This window comes from Apteryx mantelli, chromosome 5 (assembly GCF_036417845.1).
Source record: "Apteryx mantelli isolate bAptMan1 chromosome 5, bAptMan1.hap1, whole genome shotgun sequence".
NCBI classification, from domain to species: Eukaryota; Metazoa; Chordata; class Aves; order Apterygiformes; family Apterygidae; genus Apteryx; species Apteryx mantelli.
The window spans coordinates 73,501,848-73,525,901 of NC_089982.1; the positions used below are offsets into that span (position 1 = coordinate 73,501,848).

The window sequence follows — 24,054 nt, forward strand, 5'->3', positions numbered from 1 at the left end:
TGGAAGTGATTATGGATTTTTTTCTGCATTTATTCCCCAGGGTGGGAACTGTAGAGAAATCAGAAGCTTTAAATAGGAGGACCCCATAGAGGAGTTTTTGCAAGCCCTACTAATTTGTTGGGCACATCAGATTCATGAATAATGCGTCCCAGATTTTATAATAACAAAATTACATATTTCTGATTGGCGATAAATATTTTATTTGAGATCTAATGTATAGAATCTTGGCAAAGGGGCTTTAATTTTATGGAATGATTTTCAAATCCTGAAATCTTTATTTTATTTTATTTTATTTTTATTTTTTAACATAGCTAGAGCTTCCATTATAGGAGTAACAGAGCTGCCTTAGTGAAGACTGTGAGACTGGAACATGTAATTAAAATATCATAGAAGTATTAACACACTGTGATAAAACCAAACTACCTTCCAAGTTGGAATGTTTGTTAGTCTGAGTTTTTCCTGAGAAAAGAAAGAGTTAATTCTTTTAAGACAACTGGTATCTATCTGTCTATCTACACATATATATATATATATATTTAAAAAACAACCTTTTACTGGAGTTTGATGATTTTGAAACCATAGCTGGTAAATTACTGCAAAACTATACATCTGTGCCTTCTTTGGCATCTGAAATGCAGGTTTTTTTCTTGTTAGAGATGGGACTGACTAAATAAGTTCCACTGGAAGGAATTTAGACCAATTAATATTTTAAGCTTTTTGACATTTCAGACTGGAATAGAACACTGTAAGCAATGCCCTTTAACATGTCTGCAAGTCCTCTGTGCATAACAGGCTCCAGAAAGTGCAAATGGAAATGGCTGAGTTGATTGAATGAGTTGTACCCTTTGCTTCTTAAAAGATAAATATATGCATGGACATCCTGGTGCAAAATAGCAGCTTATTCTGCTTTCAAGCAGAACTAGTGGATCTCAGCTGTGCTGGAATTTCCTTCCTACTCGAGAGAGAAATAGCTAAAAAAGATGCATTCTTCTGTACAAATAGCTCAGCCAGTGAAAGCCATGCTACAGTAAATGAATTGTGTAACTTGCCTCTGGTTGTCAGTGAGTTAGCACAAGTTTAAATAGATCAGGACTAGTACTTTAAGATTTCAGCATCTCACTCATCTCTGCATTTCCGTTTCACACCTATTACCTTTATTAACAGAAATTCTTCCCTTATTCCTGTTTCATTTAGAGAGCATGAAGTGTGAAAGTCTGTTTCTGAGCTTAATTATTCTACTGATTTGGGTACTGGATGTGTTGTCCTGTGAAAGTGTATCCAGACTCATACAAACAAACATCTGGAAGATTTTTTTTTTTCTTTACAAATCTCTCATAAACTAACACCAAATGTTCTCATCTGATTTCCACTTTTACTGAACTCTTCAAATTTCAATATTACAGTGATTGACAGGGTCATGTCATCTCATGGTATTCATCAGAGCAGGAACAGAGGGCTCTAGAGGTCTTTTTATGAAGGGACAGTATGCGGCAGCAATCACTAGTGAGAACTAAGTGAGGGGTACATGAAAGGGCAATCAGAGGTCTGGAGTGGTTAAACTTCTTTCATCCCTACCCATCAGATGGGGAAGTGAGTAAAGAACTCCGAGATTCTTACTGTGTTTTTGTTTCAATACCATTGATCGTTTCTTGAAATTAGGAAGGATGTTGGTCAGGAACAAAAAGCTAAGAAGCTAAATGAGCAATGAAAGGAAGAGAGGACACAGCAGACTTCATTAAGGCTTTTTCTTGGGCAAGCACTTTTTGTAGGTACTCTGCACAGTCCAGCTCCCTGGGATACACCATTTCTGTTCTGCCCTTCTATAAGAGAAGTGCATCTGAATAATTCTTCTCTTAGTTGTATCGTGGCAAGCAAATATTGACTTTTCCTTTGTCAAAGGCTTCAACAAATTTGCCATAAGGAAACATCACTAAATATGTACTCACTTTCTTTACTAACTGCGATACTTGGGCATGTGTATTACTTATGCAAGTGTCTATTTGGTCTAAATACCAAATAAGAAGGAAGTTCAGTCCTTCAAATGTAGTCCTTCCAGTCTATTTGTGAAAATCATAAATTGTTCATATTTCTTTCCATAATCACAAAAAAAACCTTCATAATATATGGTTCACTTCAGTGCTCTGATATAATGCTAAATACCATGTTGACTTGAATATTCCATAGCTGAAACTCATATTTTCCAATTCATTGCCATTTTTATGGCTGTTAAGAACTGTTATACAGCTAATATTAACCTTAATGAAACTTGTTCCAAACTACTCAGTTCATTATGATATGGCAGGTACAAGTCTGTGATTTAATGTGAAACATTAGCATGACTAACTAAAACTAAAAAAATAAAGTAAAATATAAAAGGCTCTGGTCAGGTATAGTCTGTGCTGTATAAATGAGTTATGAGCAAATAATTGAGAATAATTTAATATTTGAGAGTATCAGGAACTCAGTAAACTGAGGTTATTGGAATTACCCCTTCATGACTTCATGTTGTTATCCAGAACTTGTTGTTTTTTTCTGTGCCTTTTTTAATGATAACAGCCATATTCTAGACTTGCAGCTAATAGCCAGTCCATACTCCTAGTCTTTCTGTAATGTTCTCTATATCCAAGAGTACAACCAATGCTCACTTTTAGTCATGATTATGGGAATATTTTGACAAACTGGAGATATACAGGATCTGACAACAGGATAGTGGAGCTCGTTATAGGCTGAAAAATAGTTAATGTGATTTTCCATGACCTTAACCCAATTTTTTTTCGTAGTGAAAACAGTAACTTTAAACACTTTTTTCTGCATAAAGAGAAAAATATTAGTTTAAGAAATGATCTGCATAATTAAGAAAATGGAAAGACTTACTAATAGCCTATATCTTTCGTCTCAGTTTTTCAGTTTGTCCTCCACAACACACAGTTAGATTGTCAGCACTAAGAGAAAAGAGCACAAGAGAAAAATTATTAGGGATGAAACAATGTCTGCTGAAGCCAACATAATCCTTCCATTGACCTCAAGGGCCTTAGTTTGGATCTTGCTTTTTTTCCATCCTTATGAGAACACAAAATTCATTTACTTTAATTTTTCTGTTGGATATTTTGAAACAATCTCCAAGAAACAAACTTAGGCTTCTGCAAGGACATAAGCTGCATTAGCTATAAGCCAATGAATTCTAAGTGTCAACATTGTCCTGGCCACATCCAAAGATGAGCATCTCTTATGATCCATGGAGTTTTGTTACAGGTAGACTTTAGACTTTCCCATTTTTCTTGGAGGAGATTTGTAAGGGCTTGTAGTGTTAAAGGTAGCTTATAGAAAGCCACTCAGTCACTGCTCCTAACCTAGTGGGTGGAGAAAGATCCCTTTGCGCCCTGAAGAACTCACCAATATTTACAGAATCATAGGAAAATATCAGGTTGGAAGGGACCTCCAGAGGCCTCTAGTCCAGCCTGCTGCTCCGACAGGGTCAGTTATGAGAGCAGACCATGTTGCTCAGGGCTTTATCTAGCCAGGTCTTGAAAACCTCCAAGGATGGAGACAGCACAACCTCTCTGGGCAGCCTTTTCCACCACTTGACTGTCCTCATAGTGAAAAAGCTTTTTATCATAACCAGTCTGAGTCTCTCTTTTCTCAAGTCACACCTGTATTTTGGTATGCTAGATTATGGTTTTCAAATAAAAGTGACTATGTGCATCTTCTGTCTATTCAGAAAAAAGCAGCTAAGGGTCACTTTAAAAAAACCTAAGACTTCATTTCATGAGCTTGTATACAATTGAGTTTTCTATGTTAGTTATATCTCTTTAATGAAGAGTTGAAATCACAACATTCTTCATTCAGAGAAAATAACCAATCATCAGTTTAAAGTGGAAATACTCCTAATAATTCATGCTGGTAAATTTACTATTAACTGTAATATTCACAGATGTTTCTGTGGGATCACTTAAGTCTTATGAAGCTCAAGAGAATGGAAATGTGGTAATATATTAAATCACACTCTGAGCCAGCAAGGGAAAGAGTGAACTCCAAAAGACATAAATCTGATGATAAAATATTTTTTGGATTTTGCTGATACCAAAGAAAGGGGTAGAAGCTATTAAACACATAAATTCAGACCCATTCAGGACTGTTACAAGTGAAATATCTCCTCCAATAATATTAAAAAACAGCTTAGTTGGCAAAGAACACCTGCCCCTTTGTTAAACCAACACATGAAAGCTTTTGATAAAACAGAAAGAAAATGCAGGAAAAAGCAGGAAATTGCAAACAAATTTTAAAACAGCAGAAACCAAGCCTGCAGTGTTTGTATGTTTGCTGCAAAATATGAAAGCAGCATGAAACAGATGGGCAATGTTAGTTCTTCAGTTCTCACACGTTTAACGACAAGCATAGACCTTGTGTTTGGCATTATTATTGATGTGTTTCAAATAGGTGAAGGGAAGCCAGCATCTGTACTAGCTGTAGAAGTGCTTTCCTAAATCAATTAGATTAGTCTTAGCAGGAGAAACTCTAGCTGGTAGTTCTGTTACTCACATAAATGACTAAATCTTTGTTTAAGCTTCCCAAGCATTTTTATGCAATTATGTCTTGTAGTAATCAACTTCAGAGTTTAATTCTCAGTTATATAAATAAAATCCTGTTTGTTTAGTTTATTTCATTTTTATGAAATATGAGCCTTACTTTTACATTCCAAAAGCAAACAGGAAAGCACTATCAACCTTCTAGGTACTATTTATTATTTGATATGCCTGTTACATCGCATCTGACAGAGCTCTTCTGTTAACTAAACAATCCTAATCTGTTTGTTCTTTACTCTCAGGGAATTTTTTTTATTCAACCCTTCCCCAGATCTTTTTCAGTTGTTTTCTTTTAGATACTATGAAATCTGGTGACCTGGATACCATTGTTTTAAGTTAGAGCATAAAATTTTTTTCAATATTTTTCTATAACCTATATTCTATATTTTCATAATTAGTTGTTATCAGTGTGGTGTGGTAGTCAACTAAACAGTCATTTCTTTCTTTGCTTAACGAAACTAGACATTTGATGGTTGATTTCACCAACCCCAATCCCACCATTTCTGGATCAACCCTTCAAGTCCAGCCTAGATGGATAGTTACAATAGAGAGTTACAAAGTCCTGGTTGCTAATTTGTAGCAGTGCACATGAAACTTTTTTAGTCATTGTTCTGGATTTCAAGATTTAGAGAAAATAGCATCATCACAAAGCTTTTCAGTCTTCTTTCCTGTGACTCGTTGACCTATCTAAGGGATATGAATATGTGAACTCTAGAAAGTTAATTTAACCCCTATGAGTAATTCAAATTCTAACCTTCTGATATATATATCTTGTGTCTGCTTTTACTTTTACCTGGCACAGGTAATGTAAACATCTAGCTTTGCTCATTCCTACAGAGATTTCTCAGAATCTTCTTTAGATGAAATAACCTTCATTACTTGCCATTTCATATCACTAATAAATATTGTTACACCTCCTCAGTACCAAATGGTTGGACATTTCAATTTTAATCTTCTGTCATGCTGAAGATTGGCTGTCTATTCCTGCTTTTTTCCTCATGAGTAATCTAGCCCCATGACAGAGTTTATCATGTGGAAGCTATGACGATCTTCCATAATAAGCAGCTGTGCTGGACTATATCAAAGACTCACTAATTTCCACATAAATGCTCCTATTTCAGGTTTCCTTTATCTCTTTCATGATCTTCCTTCTAGCCAAAAGGAGGAGGGGAAAGGATGTTGGACTTGAACTTGTACATATTATTTTTCACAGAATCACAGGATTATTCAGGCTGGAAGGGATCTCTGGAGGTCCTGAGTTCAACCTCCTGCCCCAAACAGGGTCAGGTGTGAGATCAGACCAGGCTTCTCAGGGCTTGAGCCAGTTGCATCTGGAAAATCTCCAAGGATGGAGACTTCACAGCCTCTCTGCTGCTTAATTTAGAAACCTGCTTTTACCCCACTCAGTAACATCAGAGAGGAACATGGATGGAAGCAATAATTGACACTGTAGATACTTGAACCTGAATCCTTGTAATCATTGTGAGCCTTTCCAGTGAGTTCAGTGGATGCTGATTTACATGTGGAGTGAATATGAATTGGGCAAAATTTTCCTCCATGCAGAGGGAATATCTTTAAGCAGTGGATATCCTCTCAGCCTAGATATTATAGAAGATACAAATAGACTATTATTAAAGTTGATTAATCTTTCTTTTTTACTTGGAAAATATATGGAGCAACTTCTTACTGTTCTTTCATCCTTCAGGAGGTTTCAGTTTGACATTTGTTTCTAGGCAAACAAAGGAAGCTAGAAATGGTTTCACAGGCGGTAGCAACAAGTGTAAATTAAGCTATGCTTTTTTTCAATCTTTTCTCACCTGTCTGCACCTCTGAGCTTCTTGGCCCAGCTATTATAATGGTTGCACCTGGTCCTGCCAGTGAGTGAAGAGTTTGAAGGTTTCACCTACTCTCATTTTTTGGTGCCTGCTCTGATTTTTTGTGAGCAAAAGGAGTTAGAGTAGCACCAGCACAGACTGAGAAAGTTGTGTGTATGAAATCAGTGACTAGGAGAGTGCTACTAGTTATTGCTCAGTGAATGGTTTGAAGACAGCCCAGGGCCCTTCTCAATCTGAAATTTGAGTTTATTATTTGCAAAAGTGCTTGGATTTATATTGTGAGCTCATTCAAGAGATTTGTATCATGAAATTACTGTTTCAGTTCATTTGTGTAGCTGGGGATGTGCATAACAGGAAAACACTGAAGTTAAGGTATGGAATTTCACATCTGCTGTTTGAACAGGCCTGCTAAAAGGAAAAATGTTTTCTGGAAATCTGATGTGCAGTCAAAATAGAATTTCACTTATTTAACATGTTTGTTAAACTGCTTAACTAAAGAATTTTTATGTTTTAAATCCACCTGCCTACATAAACAAGGTTTTTACTATTTAAATGTACTTAGCTAAACTTTTTATTTAGAGGGACTATCTGTCTTTTGTATTATAGTTGCCAAAAGTTCTCCATTCTGAATATATCACAATTGCATTGCTCCTAGACTTGCCAAGTATTCACACTGACTGTGTTGAATCCTCCCTACCCCATGAGCACTTAAAGATAGGCCTGTACCTGGCAGGTTAATGCAACATGATGTACTACTGGCTTGCTCCTCTGCAATCCGTAGAGCTGTCAACCAGCTGCCTGTGGAGGAGTGAGGTTTTAGCACCATGCTATAAATTGAGGATAACCATGTGAAAGAGCGCTACTAGAAGGCACACTCTTCACTCTGACTTTGCACTTTGGTTTCTCATCTGTAACGTGAATCTATTCATCGTGCACGTCTCCAGGCATGTGCTCCCAAAACAGCAGCATTGTATGTTCTGGAAAAAAGTACTTGAGAAACTTGTTTCCCTTCTGGCTTAAGTTAGCCCATGACTTTTACTTACTGTAAAAGCAGTTCAGAATAACTTATTTTGAGATGTGAGACAGAGTTATGAGTGCATCAAGGTGTCTTGGGGGCTGACAGGTTGGACTGCTTTCCGCAACGCGATATACCCTGCTGCAGCTGCCTCCCCGTGACAGCCCTGGCTCAGAGCAGAGTGCACAAAGTCAATGGAGCACATCTTGGAGAAGATCCCTTAGGCGGGAAAGGGTCTATGGTACATTTGGATTTGTATCAAGTATAAGCCACTGTCTGAATTAGTCACAGAAAGATAAGCACAGATCTAATTTTATTGCTCGACTGTTCCTGAACATTACAGTTGCAACTGCATCTAGAATATATTTGGTGCTATAGACAGATGTCAGGTGGATATGTCAATGTCTTTTCTGGTGATGGTAAAAATATATAGTTTATTTAACGGGGCAAAACCATAGCAGGCATTCACATAAGATTGTTTAAGCTCATCTTAAAAAGAAGATAGAAAAAGTGTGGGCTTGTAATTAGCAGTCCCTGAGTGCTGCATTATTATATGCATGACAGTACATTATAAAGCTGAATTTCTACTTTTCCTCAGTTTTATTCTCAGGGAAGTACTAATGAATTTTACCATTCTAATTCTTAATTTTTCTTTTATTAAATTGGGGAAAACAGTTTGGAGGCAGTTGAATGTATCACTGTTACCAGTAAGCCACCTTATTATGACAGAAAGGCTCTAATGTCCGTAGGTGTAACCCCAATTTCTTTACCCACTTGAGAATTGCAGGGTCTGGTTGTTGAACTTGGTGTAGGCAAAGTTTAAAAGATTTAATTCAACAGCCAAAACTGCAAAGTGTTTGTTTCTGTTGAAAGTCACTGATATATCCAAGTATATACACAGATCTTTGCAAATCTTTGCAGCTTGTTTGCAAACTCATTCAACAGCTTAATTTAACAGTTTGCAATGGCTTCTCTTTTGAGTTCAGTGGAAAACTCAGCCCAAGGGGCAAATGTTTTGCTCAGTGTGGATTGATACTCCACGTAACAGCACGCCAAAAGCCTGGCTTCAAAATTACACTGAGCACCAGCTGCCAGTGAAAAGGCAGTGCCACACAGTACTCCCACATCCACTTCATGAAGCTGAAGGGCAAGACAAATCAGGGAGCTGTCACGAATGAGTGATGCACTTCACTCGTAAGAGAGAAGCAGCAATATATTTTATTGATATAAGACAGTGATTTAGCAAAGTTCAATGGTAAATAAGACAACGGTTTAACAAGATTCGATGGCAAGGTACACTTGGTTATTTACTGCGTAGAGGACAGGGTCAGACAAAATCGTCAAGGAGACCCTCCCGTTGAGTCATGAGGTTCAGAGTGGACCCCGTTGCTTTCCAAACTCCTTCTCAGAGGAGTCTGGGTGCAGCTGAATCCAGTCTTAGTCCCGGACTTGGTCAACTGTTTATGTCTAAAGGATTACGTGCACAATCAATCAGAGATACAACTTAGCAAAGTTTGCAAAGTTTCAGCATGCTATTAGTCTCTTACTGAGGATCTGTCATGGGTAAGGAATCTCTCAACCTCAAGGAGTAACCTTGAGAGGCGTCCCTGCTCAAGGGGAGATTCTGGCATGCAGCCCACTGCAGTGCAGGAGAGCTCAAGGGGCTCTGGGCTGCCCCCTATTTATGGGATAAGATGATTGACTCATAATCATATTTGCATGCCAGCCATATTTCAGTTGGCACATGCTCAATTAGTCCTTGGCTATTGTCCTGTTATCTGTCTCCCCTGAGTCCAGTTTGAGCCGGATACATCCATCACAACCGGATGCAGCTATCACGACCGCTGTTGATGGTTTGCCTGAGCAGTGTTACAGGTGAAAGGTCAGGTGGCGGGGGTGGGGGGAGCACACCATCACAGGAGCCTATCCAGACCGGCAAAGGAAGAGACGAGTTTCCACCAGAGCAGTTCCATAGTGCGAGCAATGATGCTGATCCAAGAAAGGGGGTGGGAATGCCCAGAAATGGGTGGGGGGAAAAGTTGTCTCCAACCCTCCTGACAGTAGCCTGAACGTAAGCCAACTTGCAAATGATCCTGAAACTGCAGCTAGGGCAATGCCATTTCTTTGTGCTAAGATCTAAAGAGAAGAGTTGTGCTAATGTTTCAGCATATCATAATCTCTATCCTGTCTTACCATCCCTCCCTTCCTCAGCCTGCTATCTCTGTTACAGACAGACATATGCAGATTTGGGATTTAAACCTGGAGCTGCTAGACTTACCCCAGCAGCATAAGATAGCAGGACTCTATGAAATGTGAGTGGTCAGATACATCAGCATGGGAGATAACATCAGCGGGTTCTGCCAGAAAGGTTAGGTCACTGATGATTCCAATTAAATGATTTTCTTGGGTTTGTCACATGAGGAGTCCCTGATTCACTGAGGTACCTTCAAGATGCAAATCTTCTGTCTCTTTGTTACCACTGCTATAAGGAATAAAGTATGTAATCTTGAAAAACAATTCCATGTCAATGCTAACCATGTGAAAACAGAAACTGAAATGGAATCTTTCACGCTCTCTTTAGCATTCATGTTTTATCTGAGCAGTAAAAAGACTTAGACAAAAATCTCTTGCCTTTGTGTATGGTATGTTTTTCACAGGATTTTTAATGATTTAAGTGTCCCAGTGTCCTACCCAGATGGGAAAAGCTTTAAAATTTGCAAGTCATCTTTGGGTATCAAATGTAATGCATTCCTTTTCTTATTTTCCAGGGATATCAAACCTGACAACATACTACTGGATGAGCACGGTAAGTGGTTATTGACTGTTTTCTCTCAAATATGTCTAATTTATGAGATCTCAGTGACATGGTGGCTTGTGCTTTGTGATTCAACCTGAGATTTTGGATTCGTATCTGAATCTCATCTGTCCCTACAAAATCCCTCTGTCCACCTTGTGGATCTTGTAATTTCCCCTCTTATTGCAAACAATTAAAGTTGCTCTGACACTTACAAGATCTGAAGACAGAGTAATTCAGTCTGAATTGAGATCACCAGGGTCACCTGATTAAAAAAAAAAGAAAGAAAGAAAGAAGAAAACAGTATTTTAATATTGAGAGACCCATCAGGAGAAGAGTTGATTTTCAGAGGTACCGAGCACTTACAGTTTCTATTCCAGAACTGAAGGGCTAAGCGATTTGTAATAGCAGGTTATTTCTCATGTAGGCATCTGTAATTATTTTCCTAAATTTAGATACAAATTTGGAAATTTACCTCTAAGCCTCTGTAAGATTTTTATGGCTCTACATGAAGTTTTGGTCCAAATGACATTAAAAATACGAGACAACATAATCAGCTTTGAAATTTCATTACTAGTTCCTAGTAGATCTAGATCTCAAATTAAAAAAAAATGGTATAATAAATGCTAATTTCTCTAAAATTTAGACATATAGTAGTATATGATAGCAAAATTCTTCATATATTGCTTAAAACTTCCTTCATGCATTGTTTTGAAGCTATTCATAGGAAAGACATGAGAAAATAAGAGTGAAAGAAGGCGTTAACCTTTTAGCAGTTACAACAAAAGTATTTACAAGAGGAAGACTAAATGGGGAAAGAAAGAGAGATGTTTGGTGTGTGGGAAAGTATCATGCTTCATATGCCTTAGAAATTAATCTTTGAGAAAATATGGAATCTTGGCAAGATGCCAAAGTCACCATTATCTTTCAAAATATATTGCAGAACTGCTGGGTATATAAGTTAAAGTTGATTAAAAAAAGTAACATTGCAAACAGCTGGAGTTTGTCCCCAGGAATACTGAAGCCAACAAAGCTGAATAGTATTTGAGTTTTAAACCATCTAGGACTTAAGTAATTTAATGTTTCAGACCCATAAGTGACCCATAAGTGACCAATATCAGCAAATAAGCGTGAAATAGAAATCTCTTGTCTTTAAGTCCTGCGTGGATTAAAGATGTCAAAGGCAACATGAAATGACTATGAGTGTGTTAAATCTCTGATTGACAGCCTTTGAAGTATGGTTGCCCTTGTCTCTTCTTGCCCCTCATTAAGGTCAATTACATCACAAAATCAGCCTCTTGCAGGAGCTTTGCTGCCATCTTAAGGGAGCCTTACAGAGGATCAAGTATTGCAGAGGAAAAGCTACACCAGTGACTGATGTGTTGCAAAATGAAGTTTTCTTAGTGGCTATGAGGCATTCAGTAACAAAATCAGCTATAGCCAGCTCGAAAATTTTGGGATGGATAGTCCTATTTCTCCATAGCAGCAGCAAACTGCTCTTACATAACACCTGTACACAAGTGGCAAAATAACCATGCTTTCCTGGACTTGCAAATCGGCCTTGATCAGCAGAATTAATCAGCTATTTGATAGATGAATCCTTGGTTCACAGACCTGTCAGCTGATTGGGCGATATAGCCTTCCCAGCCCAGGTAAGGGTCCATGCATTTCAACTCACTAAATGAGATTGTATCTTTAGGACAGGTGTATCTATCTATGCTAGTCACCCTTTATGCTTCCTTTACAGATGGCAGAAAGACACAGGCACATTGTAGGGTCTGATTCATCTGACCTATTTCAGATGCCTACACTAGAAGTATGTGTTTCTCCTCAGTGACCCAAGGAAACCTTGGGTTCAGCTGTAGGTATCCACATTATACATGCACATTTAGCAAGATGAATACCATCCCTGAGGTCCATAAAAGTTTCAATACTTCATAGTAACACTGTTTTTGAAGGAACCATCAGCTTTTACTTCACAGAAAAAGGTGTTGAGTATATACACCTTAAATATGCTAGGCTGCAGAGCAAGCATAACAAATTCACCTAATAGCAAATATGACCAGGTGTGCAGGAACTTTAGGTAGCCTCTCAGATGCCATGCCACTTTCCTATATGCTTGACATTAACCTTAGGTTCATCTTATAATTTACTAAACAACACTTTGCATAAGCACAGTTTACAGAATTGGGCATGCATAAAAATTGGACCAAGAGTTTGTTTCAATAAGTTAGATTTCTTTGACTTTACTGAAGAAAACTATTTTGGCAGAAGTTAAAGTGTTAGGCCCTTCTCATTGTCTTGCATCTTCAAGCAGTAAAACTGACTGAAGCTTTCATAAATTATACCAAGATTGCAGATATTTCTGCTCATTAAAACTAGTTTTACTACAATTTACCTGTGTGGTTTAGGAGGCATACCTCAGGAATACGGAAATAATGAAAATGAGATTTTTCCCAACCCATAAAAATGATCAATCTAAATTTCAAAGCAAAAAGCATGAAAATATACACCACATATTCAAAATCATGCTGGCAGAGCCAGCCTGAATTTTCCCGTAGGCTTTTCAACAGAGCCGCATCTTTACACTGCTGTGCACAGGTTCTGATGTATCAGTGGAAACAGATGTTTGATTATCATGAGAAGTGTAATGTTAAGTGAGAACGTGGGAATCACCTATGAACAGTGTTTCAGCTGCTACCAGAAGATAATTGCCAGGTCTCCTGGAGAGATTCTCCAGCCCATAGAGGAGTCTCCTTTGAGGAGAGAGATTAGGGATGTTTTCCGTGTGCTGCCAGTGAAACAATGGAATATTTCATATTGGTTCACCCTCTAAACTGGAATCGGGCCTCTTTAAGGAATCAAATGCTGCCTGTAAAGCTCTTCTTTCTAGTTCCCTCTCTGCTTTCCCAGAAAGCTCTTCCTCTTAGGATAAAGACTTCTTACTAAATTTAGCAGTGGTGCTCTGATCTGTTAACCAACGTGCATCTGAAACAGAATTATTCCATTGATGGTTGAAGGGACTACCCAATGGTTCAGGAGAGCTATAATTATTGTATTATATAGAGAAGTGCGTTATAGGATTCTCTTGATGTTATTCTGCTTCCTCCACTGTTCCTTTCATTTTAATGGTTTAGAACAATAGAACTGAAATGAAAATGTTTGGAACTTAGAGCTGTTGTATTTTTCCTGAAATGCCAAAGAAATTAAAGATGCCTTTAAATCGCCTCATGATCTATTAGCTTGTGTGTCTAAGGAGAAGTAGAATGTCTTAAATGCAGAAAAACAAGCAGTGACATCTGGATTAGTACATGTCTTTTTTTCAGAGAAACCAACTTATTATTTCTATGTATATTAGGTAGCACTGTAGCTGTTAACACTTCTGGTCATTCTGCAGAATTATTGGGCTGTAGTTTGGCACCTAGGTTTTGCATTGTGCAGAATGACCACATCAAAATTATACTTTTTTTACAGGAAATTTGAAAGGGTTTGATTTCCCCTCAGGCGTATTTTTCAGGACATCACTCTATAAGACTGGAAGGTTACCTACCTGTAGTAATTTCAGTAACCTCCCTACCCGGTAGGGTGCCTGTGTGGTCTCCTAGGGAATGATCCCCTACTGGGTCAGATTGATGGTCTACCTAGCCCAGTGTACTATTACAGCCAGAGCAAAAGGAAATAGTTTTTACAGAGAGCACCTTTGCAACTTTGCCACATCCAGTGCTTTAGCGCTCCCTAGCACCCACAGTTTTTATGTTAAGATGCTAGAAGTACATTTCTGCATATGCCCTTTAGAACCTGGCTGGACTTTTGTTAATGACCTTGTCTAAACCCTCTTTGAAGCTGCTGATATTATCTGCCTCTACAGCCTCCTGGAGCAACAAGTTCTAGAAGTTCACTGTCCTTCATGGAAGAAAAGTGCTTTCTTTTATCTGTTTTAAACAATCCTCCTTTCAGCAAATATCCCCTAGTCCTAGAATTGCAGGATTTGGTGAATAACAGTTCTATATTCACTTTATCCACCATCCTCATGACATTCTAAAACTCTCTCAGTCCTCTCTTGTTTCATATGAAGATCCTCAGCCTTTTTAATTTCTCCTTTTAAGGCAGCTGCTCCCTTCCCTTTCTCCTTCCCTGTTGTCCTAGATATAGTTACAGATATGCAGGCTTTCAGCTTAAGAATATAAGAGCAACCATACTGGATCAAAGACCCATCTAAATGAGTTTCCTATCTCAAAGAGCTGCTAAAAAGTGAATGACAGAGCAGAATATAAAACAAGGCAAGCTCCCAAGGGTACTTCCCCTGTGTACTCACCCAGCCTCCAGTCTTTTGTGACTGAGGCATTTCCCAAGTTGAACGTGGTTCATGCATTTAGTAACATTCAGTGGTCTTTTCCATGGTCTTTCCTGGTGTTTCCTTGAATGGAGTGAACTTTCAGCATCATTAACATCTTGTAGCAAAGAGTTCCATAGCTTAAACATAGATTATGTGAAGAATCATTACCTGTTTGTTTGCTTTGAATGTACCACCTGCCATTTTCACTGACTGCCTCCTAGCGCTAGTCTTGGAAATGTTTCCTAAAGTTTTTCTCGTATTGAAATCACAGACCTGATATTTCACTTTTAGCCTCAACAAGAATGATAATGTTCTATTCATTTTTTTATAAACTGAATTTTTGCATATGTATTAGCGATAATTTTACTCATTTCTGTTATGAAGAGGCAGTTTCAAGTTGACATTTGTATGTGCCTTTTATATATGATTATATTGTTTTATGATCATCAAAGTTGTCCTTAAAGTTCCATTTACTTGATTATATGAAAAGCTCGGCTCTCATTTGAAAAATAAAGGCAAAGTTGAAAAAATGCAGCCAATGTGCAATTTTGGGCTTAAATCCAAAAATACGATGAAAAAGGAACCATAGATTCAATATTTTGAATTCTGGCTGTTGACTTCTGAACAACAGAATTGGCAATATTGATATTATATAAAAAAAGCTCTGAGAGATGTAAAGTCTCCACTAGAGAAGTACCTGGTGTGTCTGCATTAGCGATAACCCTTATCACATGCACAAACAATTTTCCCGGTGTTGGTTAACCATGTGAGTGTTCAGAGCACAACTCATTTACCTGGAACTACCTAGGCTTTGAAAGTGCATTTGGAACTTTTACATGCTTATGTGGCCATTAAACATGCCTGCCCCTTTTGAAATACATAGCCTTTATGAACCCATCTATAGCAATATAGTAACGTTTCTAAAAACTTCCTTGATAATAACTGACAGACTGCCAAGTCATGCCAAGTTCACGTGCATACCAGCTTACACTCTTGTACGTAGTACAGATGAACCCAGAGAGTTGCTTTTTAAATAGTTCATAGAGCTTGACCTTCTGAGGACAAACCAGTTCTGAATTTGCTCCAAAATGTTACTTTGCTGAGATTTCCCATGCGTTCTGACGCATGTGGAGGTAGTGGCACTAATTCCAGGCTTGATATTTTTTCTATCTTTCCACGCATCCACCCCGTCAATTGCATACTCTTAGAAACTCAGTTAGGTGTGAAATTATGTATATTTTCCTCTGCTTAATGTTAGTCAGTCTGCCTCAGCCAACTTTCAGAACTTAGTTTGACTTTACTTATGATCAGTCCTCATTTAGCAAAAATTAAATAAGAGTCCAACAAAGATTATTTGTTGTTTACTTCCAATATTGGATTTTCAGGCTATGTGGAAAAGCGAGACATACAAGCCATATAGCACTTCTGAGCTGCACATGTAAAGCTTCTGAAAGCCATACACTGTGCAGTAGGTATTAATTTACAATTTTTTGCATTTATAGCCTTAGTTTGAAGTTGACTGGAGGAATTCAATTTTCAAAACAATTTCCATTGGAATACTTTCTGCTTAGAACATATTTGTTGATGTACATGAAATTTGTAAATACAACTCTGTAGAGAGTCAGAGGAACATGCTAATTTGCCTTTTCTTCTCTTCTGTCCCCTGTCATCTTATTATCATATTGGGTCATGCAGCCACAGGGATTAAGCAGTGACTTCTTCCCCTGCGATACTCAAATCAGTTTGGTACTGCTGAATCTATCGTGCACTGTTCAGTCTCACAGCTCTTACATCTAGAACCAAGTGGTACTGGCATACTGTTTGGTTCAATATTATACCTGACACCTGAGAAGGGAACCAGGGTACAGTTGACCGTTTCTGTGTTTAATTGTTGTGCAAGATGCTATGCAAAAAGTGAGATCAAGTATAAGGTTTGAAGCTCAGCTGGGAAAAAGTCCCCATGTTCTGAAATTTTGGAAATGGTATGAAATGGCCAATATTCTTGGATTTTTAGTCTAACCGGTAGCTTGCTTTTCTTTTCCTGTATGCAACTGTTGCAGTAAAAGTACATGTCTTAGAGATTGATCAGAAGCCTTCTATAGAAATTGGGGCGGGAGGGAGGGCGGTACTGAAAGCTCCTGAAATATTCAGGAAAAGAATTAATGATTCTTTAAAAAATGCAAGTCACTGGGCTCAAAACAGTCGAACCTGTTAAACTTTGTGCCCAGGAAGGCCGAAATCTACCTCTGCATCCCTCCAGCCATGGCCTTGCCCTTCTCTGCTCCCGCCTGTCTGCACAAGTGGGTGCTTTGCTCCCCGCCACCCGCTTCTGCCCTGGCTGGGGGTCAGCTCCAGCCTCTACCTGGCTCCCACCAAGAGCCGCTTGCAGCCAGTGCAGCAGCTTTTGTATCGGTACCAGGATGCAGCAGAATTATGCAGATCCGATCTTCCCAGTCTATCCCTTGCATTACAGAAAGGCATTTTTAACAAAAGCCATCAACCAGTGTATATAACACTTCACATGTGTGCTATTTTAGTTTTGTTAAATGGAAAGAAATCTAATAAAAGGGAGAGAAAACAATGCACCACCGGAGAGGCAATTTTCATTGCAAATCAAATATTTGGATCAGTCTGAATGAATATTATGTAATAGGTGTTATGCATTAGGCTATCATGCTGGCACTCTAATAGGGAGAATCACTTACAATACTGTCATTTAAATGACAGAACTTAATATTTATCTGTCAAAAAAGAGAATGTATTAGTCTGCCAAGATCCTTGCAGCTTTTCATTCTACTTTGCACCTGAAATTGCTTGTATTTACTGCCATGAGGTGGTTGTATGTGGTTCAATTATCTCTTTCAAGAAACTTTCTCCCATGGTGTTTTATTGCAGAAATAAACTGCAAACATGCTGTGCACCTGCCATTGGCTTCAGCCACCACGAAAGGAGAATGTCATTTTGCAATTTGATGCTAGACCGAGTTATGAACGCTAATTATTGTTACGGCAGCCTAACACCCTCCCCCCCCTTATGAAGAGATTACTTTTATCTACTCTCAGTTTTTGTCAGATTTTTCCACATTTCTGTTGATATGTTCAGAGCTGGATGTCTTAGGAGGAAAGCTTCATAGGTGATTTTTGAGAACAAGGTTAGGGAAAGCATGCAAACCATTTCATTGAAAACCTCTAGTGTGTCTCTGATTTGGGCATATAGCTTTAATTTTGGAAGTGGATGTGCCTTTTTCCTTTTTCCCTTTAAAAACACCGCAGATCTGGCCAAATTATAGGACTCAGAGATTTTCAGTTCACACATGCGTGATTGCAGACTTCTTAGAGATTGGCAGATGCATTTCCTGGAGACTTTGTCTGAACATTATCTAGGTTAGACTGTAGGCGCTGAATAAACTTTTACTGAAATTGCTGTTCCTCAGTCAGGCACTGGGGTAATAGCAACATCAGGACGAAAAGCAAGTTACACTCATTTCATCTTTGGCAGCAAACATGATAACAACCTCTTTCATTTAAAAACTGCCTCATGCCCAGAGTCTGCTCTGTTCTGGGCGCTGAATGAGGCTGGGATCCTGATCAAAAAACATTACAGGAACCTGTCGTTCAAGACTCTAGTTAATCACATGACATAACACGTGGCTCAATTCCAGTGAGTGAGTTACTGTATAATAACTGAACTAGTATCTGCAGAGTTTTTTTTAGAAGTCTGATCCAAGTGCACGGTTAAGCTGGGGAAGAAAGTACCTTTCCATGAACTCTGTCCTCTAGAATGACTTTGCCAGATGTAATCGCAGGCAGCATAATATCTACATCATGCCACAATATGAAAGGAGTCCTTAAGTGGAAGATGCACAACCAAATAGCAGATTTAAACTTTAAAAGTTTGCAGATACGTTTTCAGGCTAGATTTGCATTCAGTTTACCTTGCCTATGGCAAGTCAGGGCTACGAACCATTGCTTTGCTATATGTGGTGGAGCAATTTTAACTCTGCTTGTAGTAAACTACCCTAGGAAAGAAAATAATGATGGCAGGTTTGGGTCATCCAACCTGATTAGTTCAGTTTAAATCAGCTGTCTAGCTGGTCAGGCAGCAAGTCCAGGGGCCAATTTGTGTCACATGTCTTTCATCTTGTAACCCACTGTCAAATGAGTGATCGTTTGGGACCTGCTGCTGTTACATACACACTCTTCTGCTACTGTGAATCTAATTTTATAGTTATTGTACTAGAAAATACCCTTTTTCGTCTTGGCTCCCTTTTTGCCCTGAGGAGATTCAGAAAAAGCCAGGCTGACTGTAACTTGAAGTGGATGAGATAGCAGACAGATGTCACAAGTACATGAGATCGCGGGAGATGGCTCTAGTTAGAGGTAAGGAGAGGCATATTTCACATATAGGGCCACAAAATTCAGTTCTGCTCCTGCATAATGTTACTGTTCTGAAAAGGTGTTTACTGTACTTGATGTTCATGGCAGGAGGAGGTTCAGGGGTGACCAGCAGCAAAGGGTTGGCACTGGGAACTAATGGTGGACATCACCATACGGGAATAGAAGTGTGCCATCATTTTGGAGCTGATATAATTTTTCTAGTTCTGATGAACATGTAATAGTAAGTTTCTATGAATTGGTAAAAATTTCCAATTTAATTTATTTCCATTAGCATTTTAATATTAAATAAAGAAAGGAATATTTGCATGATGTGCTATTTTGACCTTTGTTTTCACTTTGTGTAATTGCAGGACATGTTCATATCACAGACTTTAACATAGCGACCATAGTGAAAGGCTCAGAAAAAGCTTCTTCTATGGCTGGCACAAAACCCTATATGGGTAAGTTTTCAAGACTATTGTAACAATGTAATAAAATGCACACATTTATGTTGATTAGTGGTGTATGAAAAGAATTTTTAGTTGTAAAAGCATATAATAAATGTGAGCAACTTCTTTTTTTAGGTAGTGTATGTATGTTAGCAATGGAAAACATCAGAGATAGGAGGATTGGGGAATGGTTTGGTGTCTGCAGTGCTTTTAGTCAGATTCTGTTTGTTTTTTATTTTGTGAAGCCAATTTGAGAGAGGCTCAGCTGCGTTCTGTCAAGCAAGTCCCCACAGTTTGGAGAGAAGAATATAAGGTTATAACTGTATTACTGTATCTATGATGTAGCAGAGAACACATAATGTAATTTTTAAAACCTAGGCACATCATTAATTGCATTGCTGAACTAGCTTCCTCAAAAATTTACCTGTTATTTAGAGTCCTAGATAACTAACCACTTAGGTGACTGTTCCTTGGCTTTAGGGGACATTTTGTGTTTTAATCATGTGAATTTTAAATGCATAGATTGAAGGCTGTGAGAATAAAATTCAGTTCCCCTGACTTCATGTGCCTAAAAGTTAAGCATCTTGGCTAAGCTAATAATTCAAATTTCCCCTAGAGCTGAAGGAGTGAAGACATTTCCTGAAGGCAATTTGTTCTACCGAAGTTAGGCTAGCTTTCAGAGCTAAATATAGGTGTGATTCAACTTACCTGTGGCTTCACACACATCTGTTATTTTAATTCTGTCCACGCAGAAAACTGCCATAGCTTGAAGACAAGACTAGCTTAAGACTAAACTTATTTGGGGTCCAGAAACTAGTCTAAGAGGTGTGTGTGTGTCCCCAAAAGGCTTTCTCTGCCGGGCATGCTCAGGGCACATCTAACACCCATGCACTATCAAAATACCAGTATGCTAATGTATTCTGAACATGTGGATAGGGGACCAAAAGCCACTGTTACCTCACTTCTGCATAATAGCATAGGGCTCAAAGTGTTTGCCCAAGATAGAAATGAGCACTTTATGCTCTTCCCACCCAGAAGAGCACTGTAAAACCTGCATGTCGATGAAGCGGCCAGGCTTGCACGGGACTACCTCTGTGCTAGTACTGAGACAGTGTCACAGCGGTCCCAGGCTCCAGAGCACACTCGTCTTATTTTCAGATATGATGTGGTTTTAGCCTGAAACATCTAGCACTCTCCCAAGTAATTCCCAAAGAGTTAGCAGGGCCGGGTCTATTCTGCATTAGCAGCTGGGACATAGACACCTTGTTTTGGGGTTGATAGGATACGATAGCTCGCATGTGGCCAGACTGGGCCACTTGGGCTCAGGCTTGCATGTCACCTTGGTGTTGTTTAGCTTACTTTTATAGATGAACCCCAAATGGCATGAGAAACATTTCATGTAGTCCTGGCTAAAGCATTTAAGTTATGCAGAGGAGTAAGGTTTAGACGACTTTCTCACTGGTCAGCTCTGGCTGAGTACCTGGTTCAGTGTCTCTACTTAGATGAGCTGGTCAACACTGCACATGCGCTGTGTATGGAGATCAGGATGCCGAGTTTAGGTACTCGGGGCTGGTACCTGAGTGTTCAACATTGTACCCTGCATCCTCTATTGGATGTGGTGAAAAGAGATGGGAAGGGATATCACAGCCTAACGTACACTGACTGCTTTAATTTAACAAGAATTCACATGAACATTTTTGCCTGTATGTGGTGTTTTGATTTATGAAAAAAATCCAAAACAACAAAAGCTCAGAAAAAATAACATTTTTTTCCTCTAGAAATAATTTGACCTCCCCCACGTGCACACACACACACAAATAGCTGTACAACTTACATGTGAAACGAACTCCATTCACTGAAGTGTCTTTATACATGTGAGGACTGAAATATTTAAAAAACTCCACCATTTCCAGGACTGTCGTTTTGCATTTCTGGGAAAATTTTATATCTCCAGGCTCACCAGCAGCTCCAGGCTGCTTAAATAGCTGCCTACAGCCACTGGCATTAGATGTGCAAATTCTTATTATATACATTATTCAAAAAATACTCTTGGACAGTAGATATTTTGCAGGAGCTCAAATAAATTTAGAATATACTTTTTCCTATTTAAATATGATGATGACAGCAAACATAATATCAATAGAATCTTTTCTGTGATTTAATTTGGTAGTCAATTAAATGACTGATATGGCAGCTTTACGCTTTTAATCTTGAGGCGGTTGCATAGTTTCACATTAGAAAGCAAATTTATTATGAAAATTAACAGAAGAAACCTAAGTATTTGCTTAGGAGTCAGTTAGCATTTTAGCATCTGCCTGTCATAGTCTGAATGTGTGGAATGAAGAGATCATCTGAGTGTTAAAATGATCAGAAGCAGATTAGTTCAAATATTCTGCTGAGTGTTAACAGGAAATTTAGCATCCCTTGGAGCTTCTTTCAGCCCATTTGCACACACAGGTGGACACCACTCTTTTAGTTATTTTGTTTGCAGATTTTTCTTCACAAGAAAAAGCTAGCTAAGAACACAAAATCTGTAGCAAGCGCTAAGTACAGTGATTTGGTATTTTAGGGATCAGTTTTAGAATAATGACCAAGGTGTTTTGGAATTCCAATCCCCCCCCTCCACCGCCAAAAAAGGAAGAGGAGTAACACACATTATTTGCATAACTGGCATTACCCAAGGAAGTGAAATGCTTCTGAGATTCCTCTTAGGAGGCCTGGTTATTCGATGCAGAGATGCCTAAGTCCAGGCCACACTGCCTAAATTCCACTTATATCCCTCTGCCTCATACTTTCTATTTGTTAGGCAGTTCTGGAGTCCTTGTACCCAATAGGGAAATATTAGTCTCAGAGATGGATATGTCCTTATAGCTTTATTGTTTTGAGATGAATTTCTCACCTTAAGATCGTGACAAATAGTTTCTCTGACCTAAGTTTGAAGTGCCATTTTTCTGCCTTTCCAGGGAGTTAGATGAGGTCATAGATGGTTCCAGTCATGCAACCGTGGTCAGCCCAAGCTGACACAAGTAAGGAGGTGTATTACAGAGCTGGAAGTGGGGGAGGATGAGGGACAGGGGCAAGATGCACACAGTGATGAGCTACTATCTTGGTTCGCCTCAATTCATGGAGCCATTCTGTCCCTGAATCCTCCTCCCCACACATCAGACCTCCCCCAACCAACCATCTCACCACAAAAAGAAATGATAAAAGAAAAATGCCTTTTATGAAGAGATTTCTGCACCATCCATCAGTTTACTTTCTCTCCAGTGAGTCTTCTTCATCTCTTGGAAATGCAAAACCCACAGGTTTAGAGTCCTTGCTACTCTGTCTGTCAGAAGAGTCATCCTTGCATTTATCAGGAGCTGCGAGGAAGCAGGAAAGCTTTTAGAGCTGTTACAATTCTCTGTTTCAGGATAAAAAGTGATGGGCGATTATCCTCTGAGGCACAGCCTGGGATTCAAAGCTTCAGCAAAACTACCTCAGGTATCGAGAGTTTGACAGATAGGGCCGGACAGTGGTGTTGCATTTCCTCTTTCTAAGTGAATTGACTTCACTTCCTTTCCTCTTAATTTACACTTTTAAATTAGTGGAGAATCATACCTTTAGTGAAATGCTACAGATACATTTCTGTTGCTGGGATCAGAAAAGCACTATTTTCACTCCCATTGGTTATTTGATATTGGTATGATCTCCAGGTTTAAGGCTGTATCACAGATTTTTCACATGGCTTTGCATAAGTCATTCGGACAATGACAGAAAAAAAAGAGGCTTGGAGTTTGGCTCCATGTTTGATAGCAGGTTTTCATTACCATGAATATAAATCACTCTTTAATCTCAGTGTAATAAGGGAAAATTACCTCCAAGCAAGTCACTCGTTGAGCATCAGAACCAAGGAAATCTAGTGATTCCTGTAAGACATACTTCATGTTATACTGGTTTTGACAACAATGAAGATGCAAAGTGTGATTTCCCCATTTGGGATTTTATAAAAGCTCACTCCCATTTGAATTCTGCTACATATAATATGACATGAGGGCATACTCCAAACTTTCCCCTAGTTGAGGTATTTATAGGCTTTCTCATCTCTACCTACTGCCAGTTTAAAGAAACATACAGAAAAATATTATCTTTAATTTTATTTGAAATCTGATTGGAACAGGCTGAGAAATTGCCAGGGAGAGATTCATTCACATGCAGCATGACTGCCTAAAATTTGTATCCATAAAAATGCAATATACTGGCATTGTGTTGTAGAAATGCACTAGCAATTCTGATTAAGATAGTTTAAAATACAGCCTACCTTGTAAGTCTAAGCATGATGCGAGTTAGCTCCTGCAGCCTTTGCTTAATCCCACTTCATATTAGCCTTTTTGTCCCCAAGTCTTTCTCAGGCTAACTAGTTCTCTGCCTATTTCCCTAAATATGAAATGGCTCTATGGAATGCAATGTATCTGAACTTGAACATTTTTCCAGAAACCTGCCAGTTTCTGTACATTCCACCATTCTTAGCTGATTCATTCAGACACGTAAAATACATGCCACACATAAACAACAAAAACATGAAGAAAGGTGAATCTGAAAGGAATCACAGAATCACAGAATCGCTGAGGTTGGAAGGGACCTCTGGAGATCATCTAGTCCAACCTCCCTGCTCAAGCAGGGTCAC

General features: G+C 38.7%; 1 protein-coding gene across 2 annotated transcripts in view; it reads left to right on the forward strand.

Annotated features, from left to right (window-relative positions):
- The window catches only part of STK32B (serine/threonine kinase 32B), a 182,993-nt gene that overhangs the window by 115,366 nt on the left and 43,573 nt on the right, over positions 1–24,054 (forward strand). For both annotated transcript variants that reach the window (XM_067297180.1, XM_067297181.1), the window contains 2 exons: positions 10,202–10,239; positions 19,311–19,400. In XM_067297180.1, the coding sequence (XP_067153281.1) occupies positions 10,202–10,239; positions 19,311–19,400 (128 nt within the window). The remainder of the gene's footprint in view (positions 1–10,201; positions 10,240–19,310; positions 19,401–24,054) is intronic.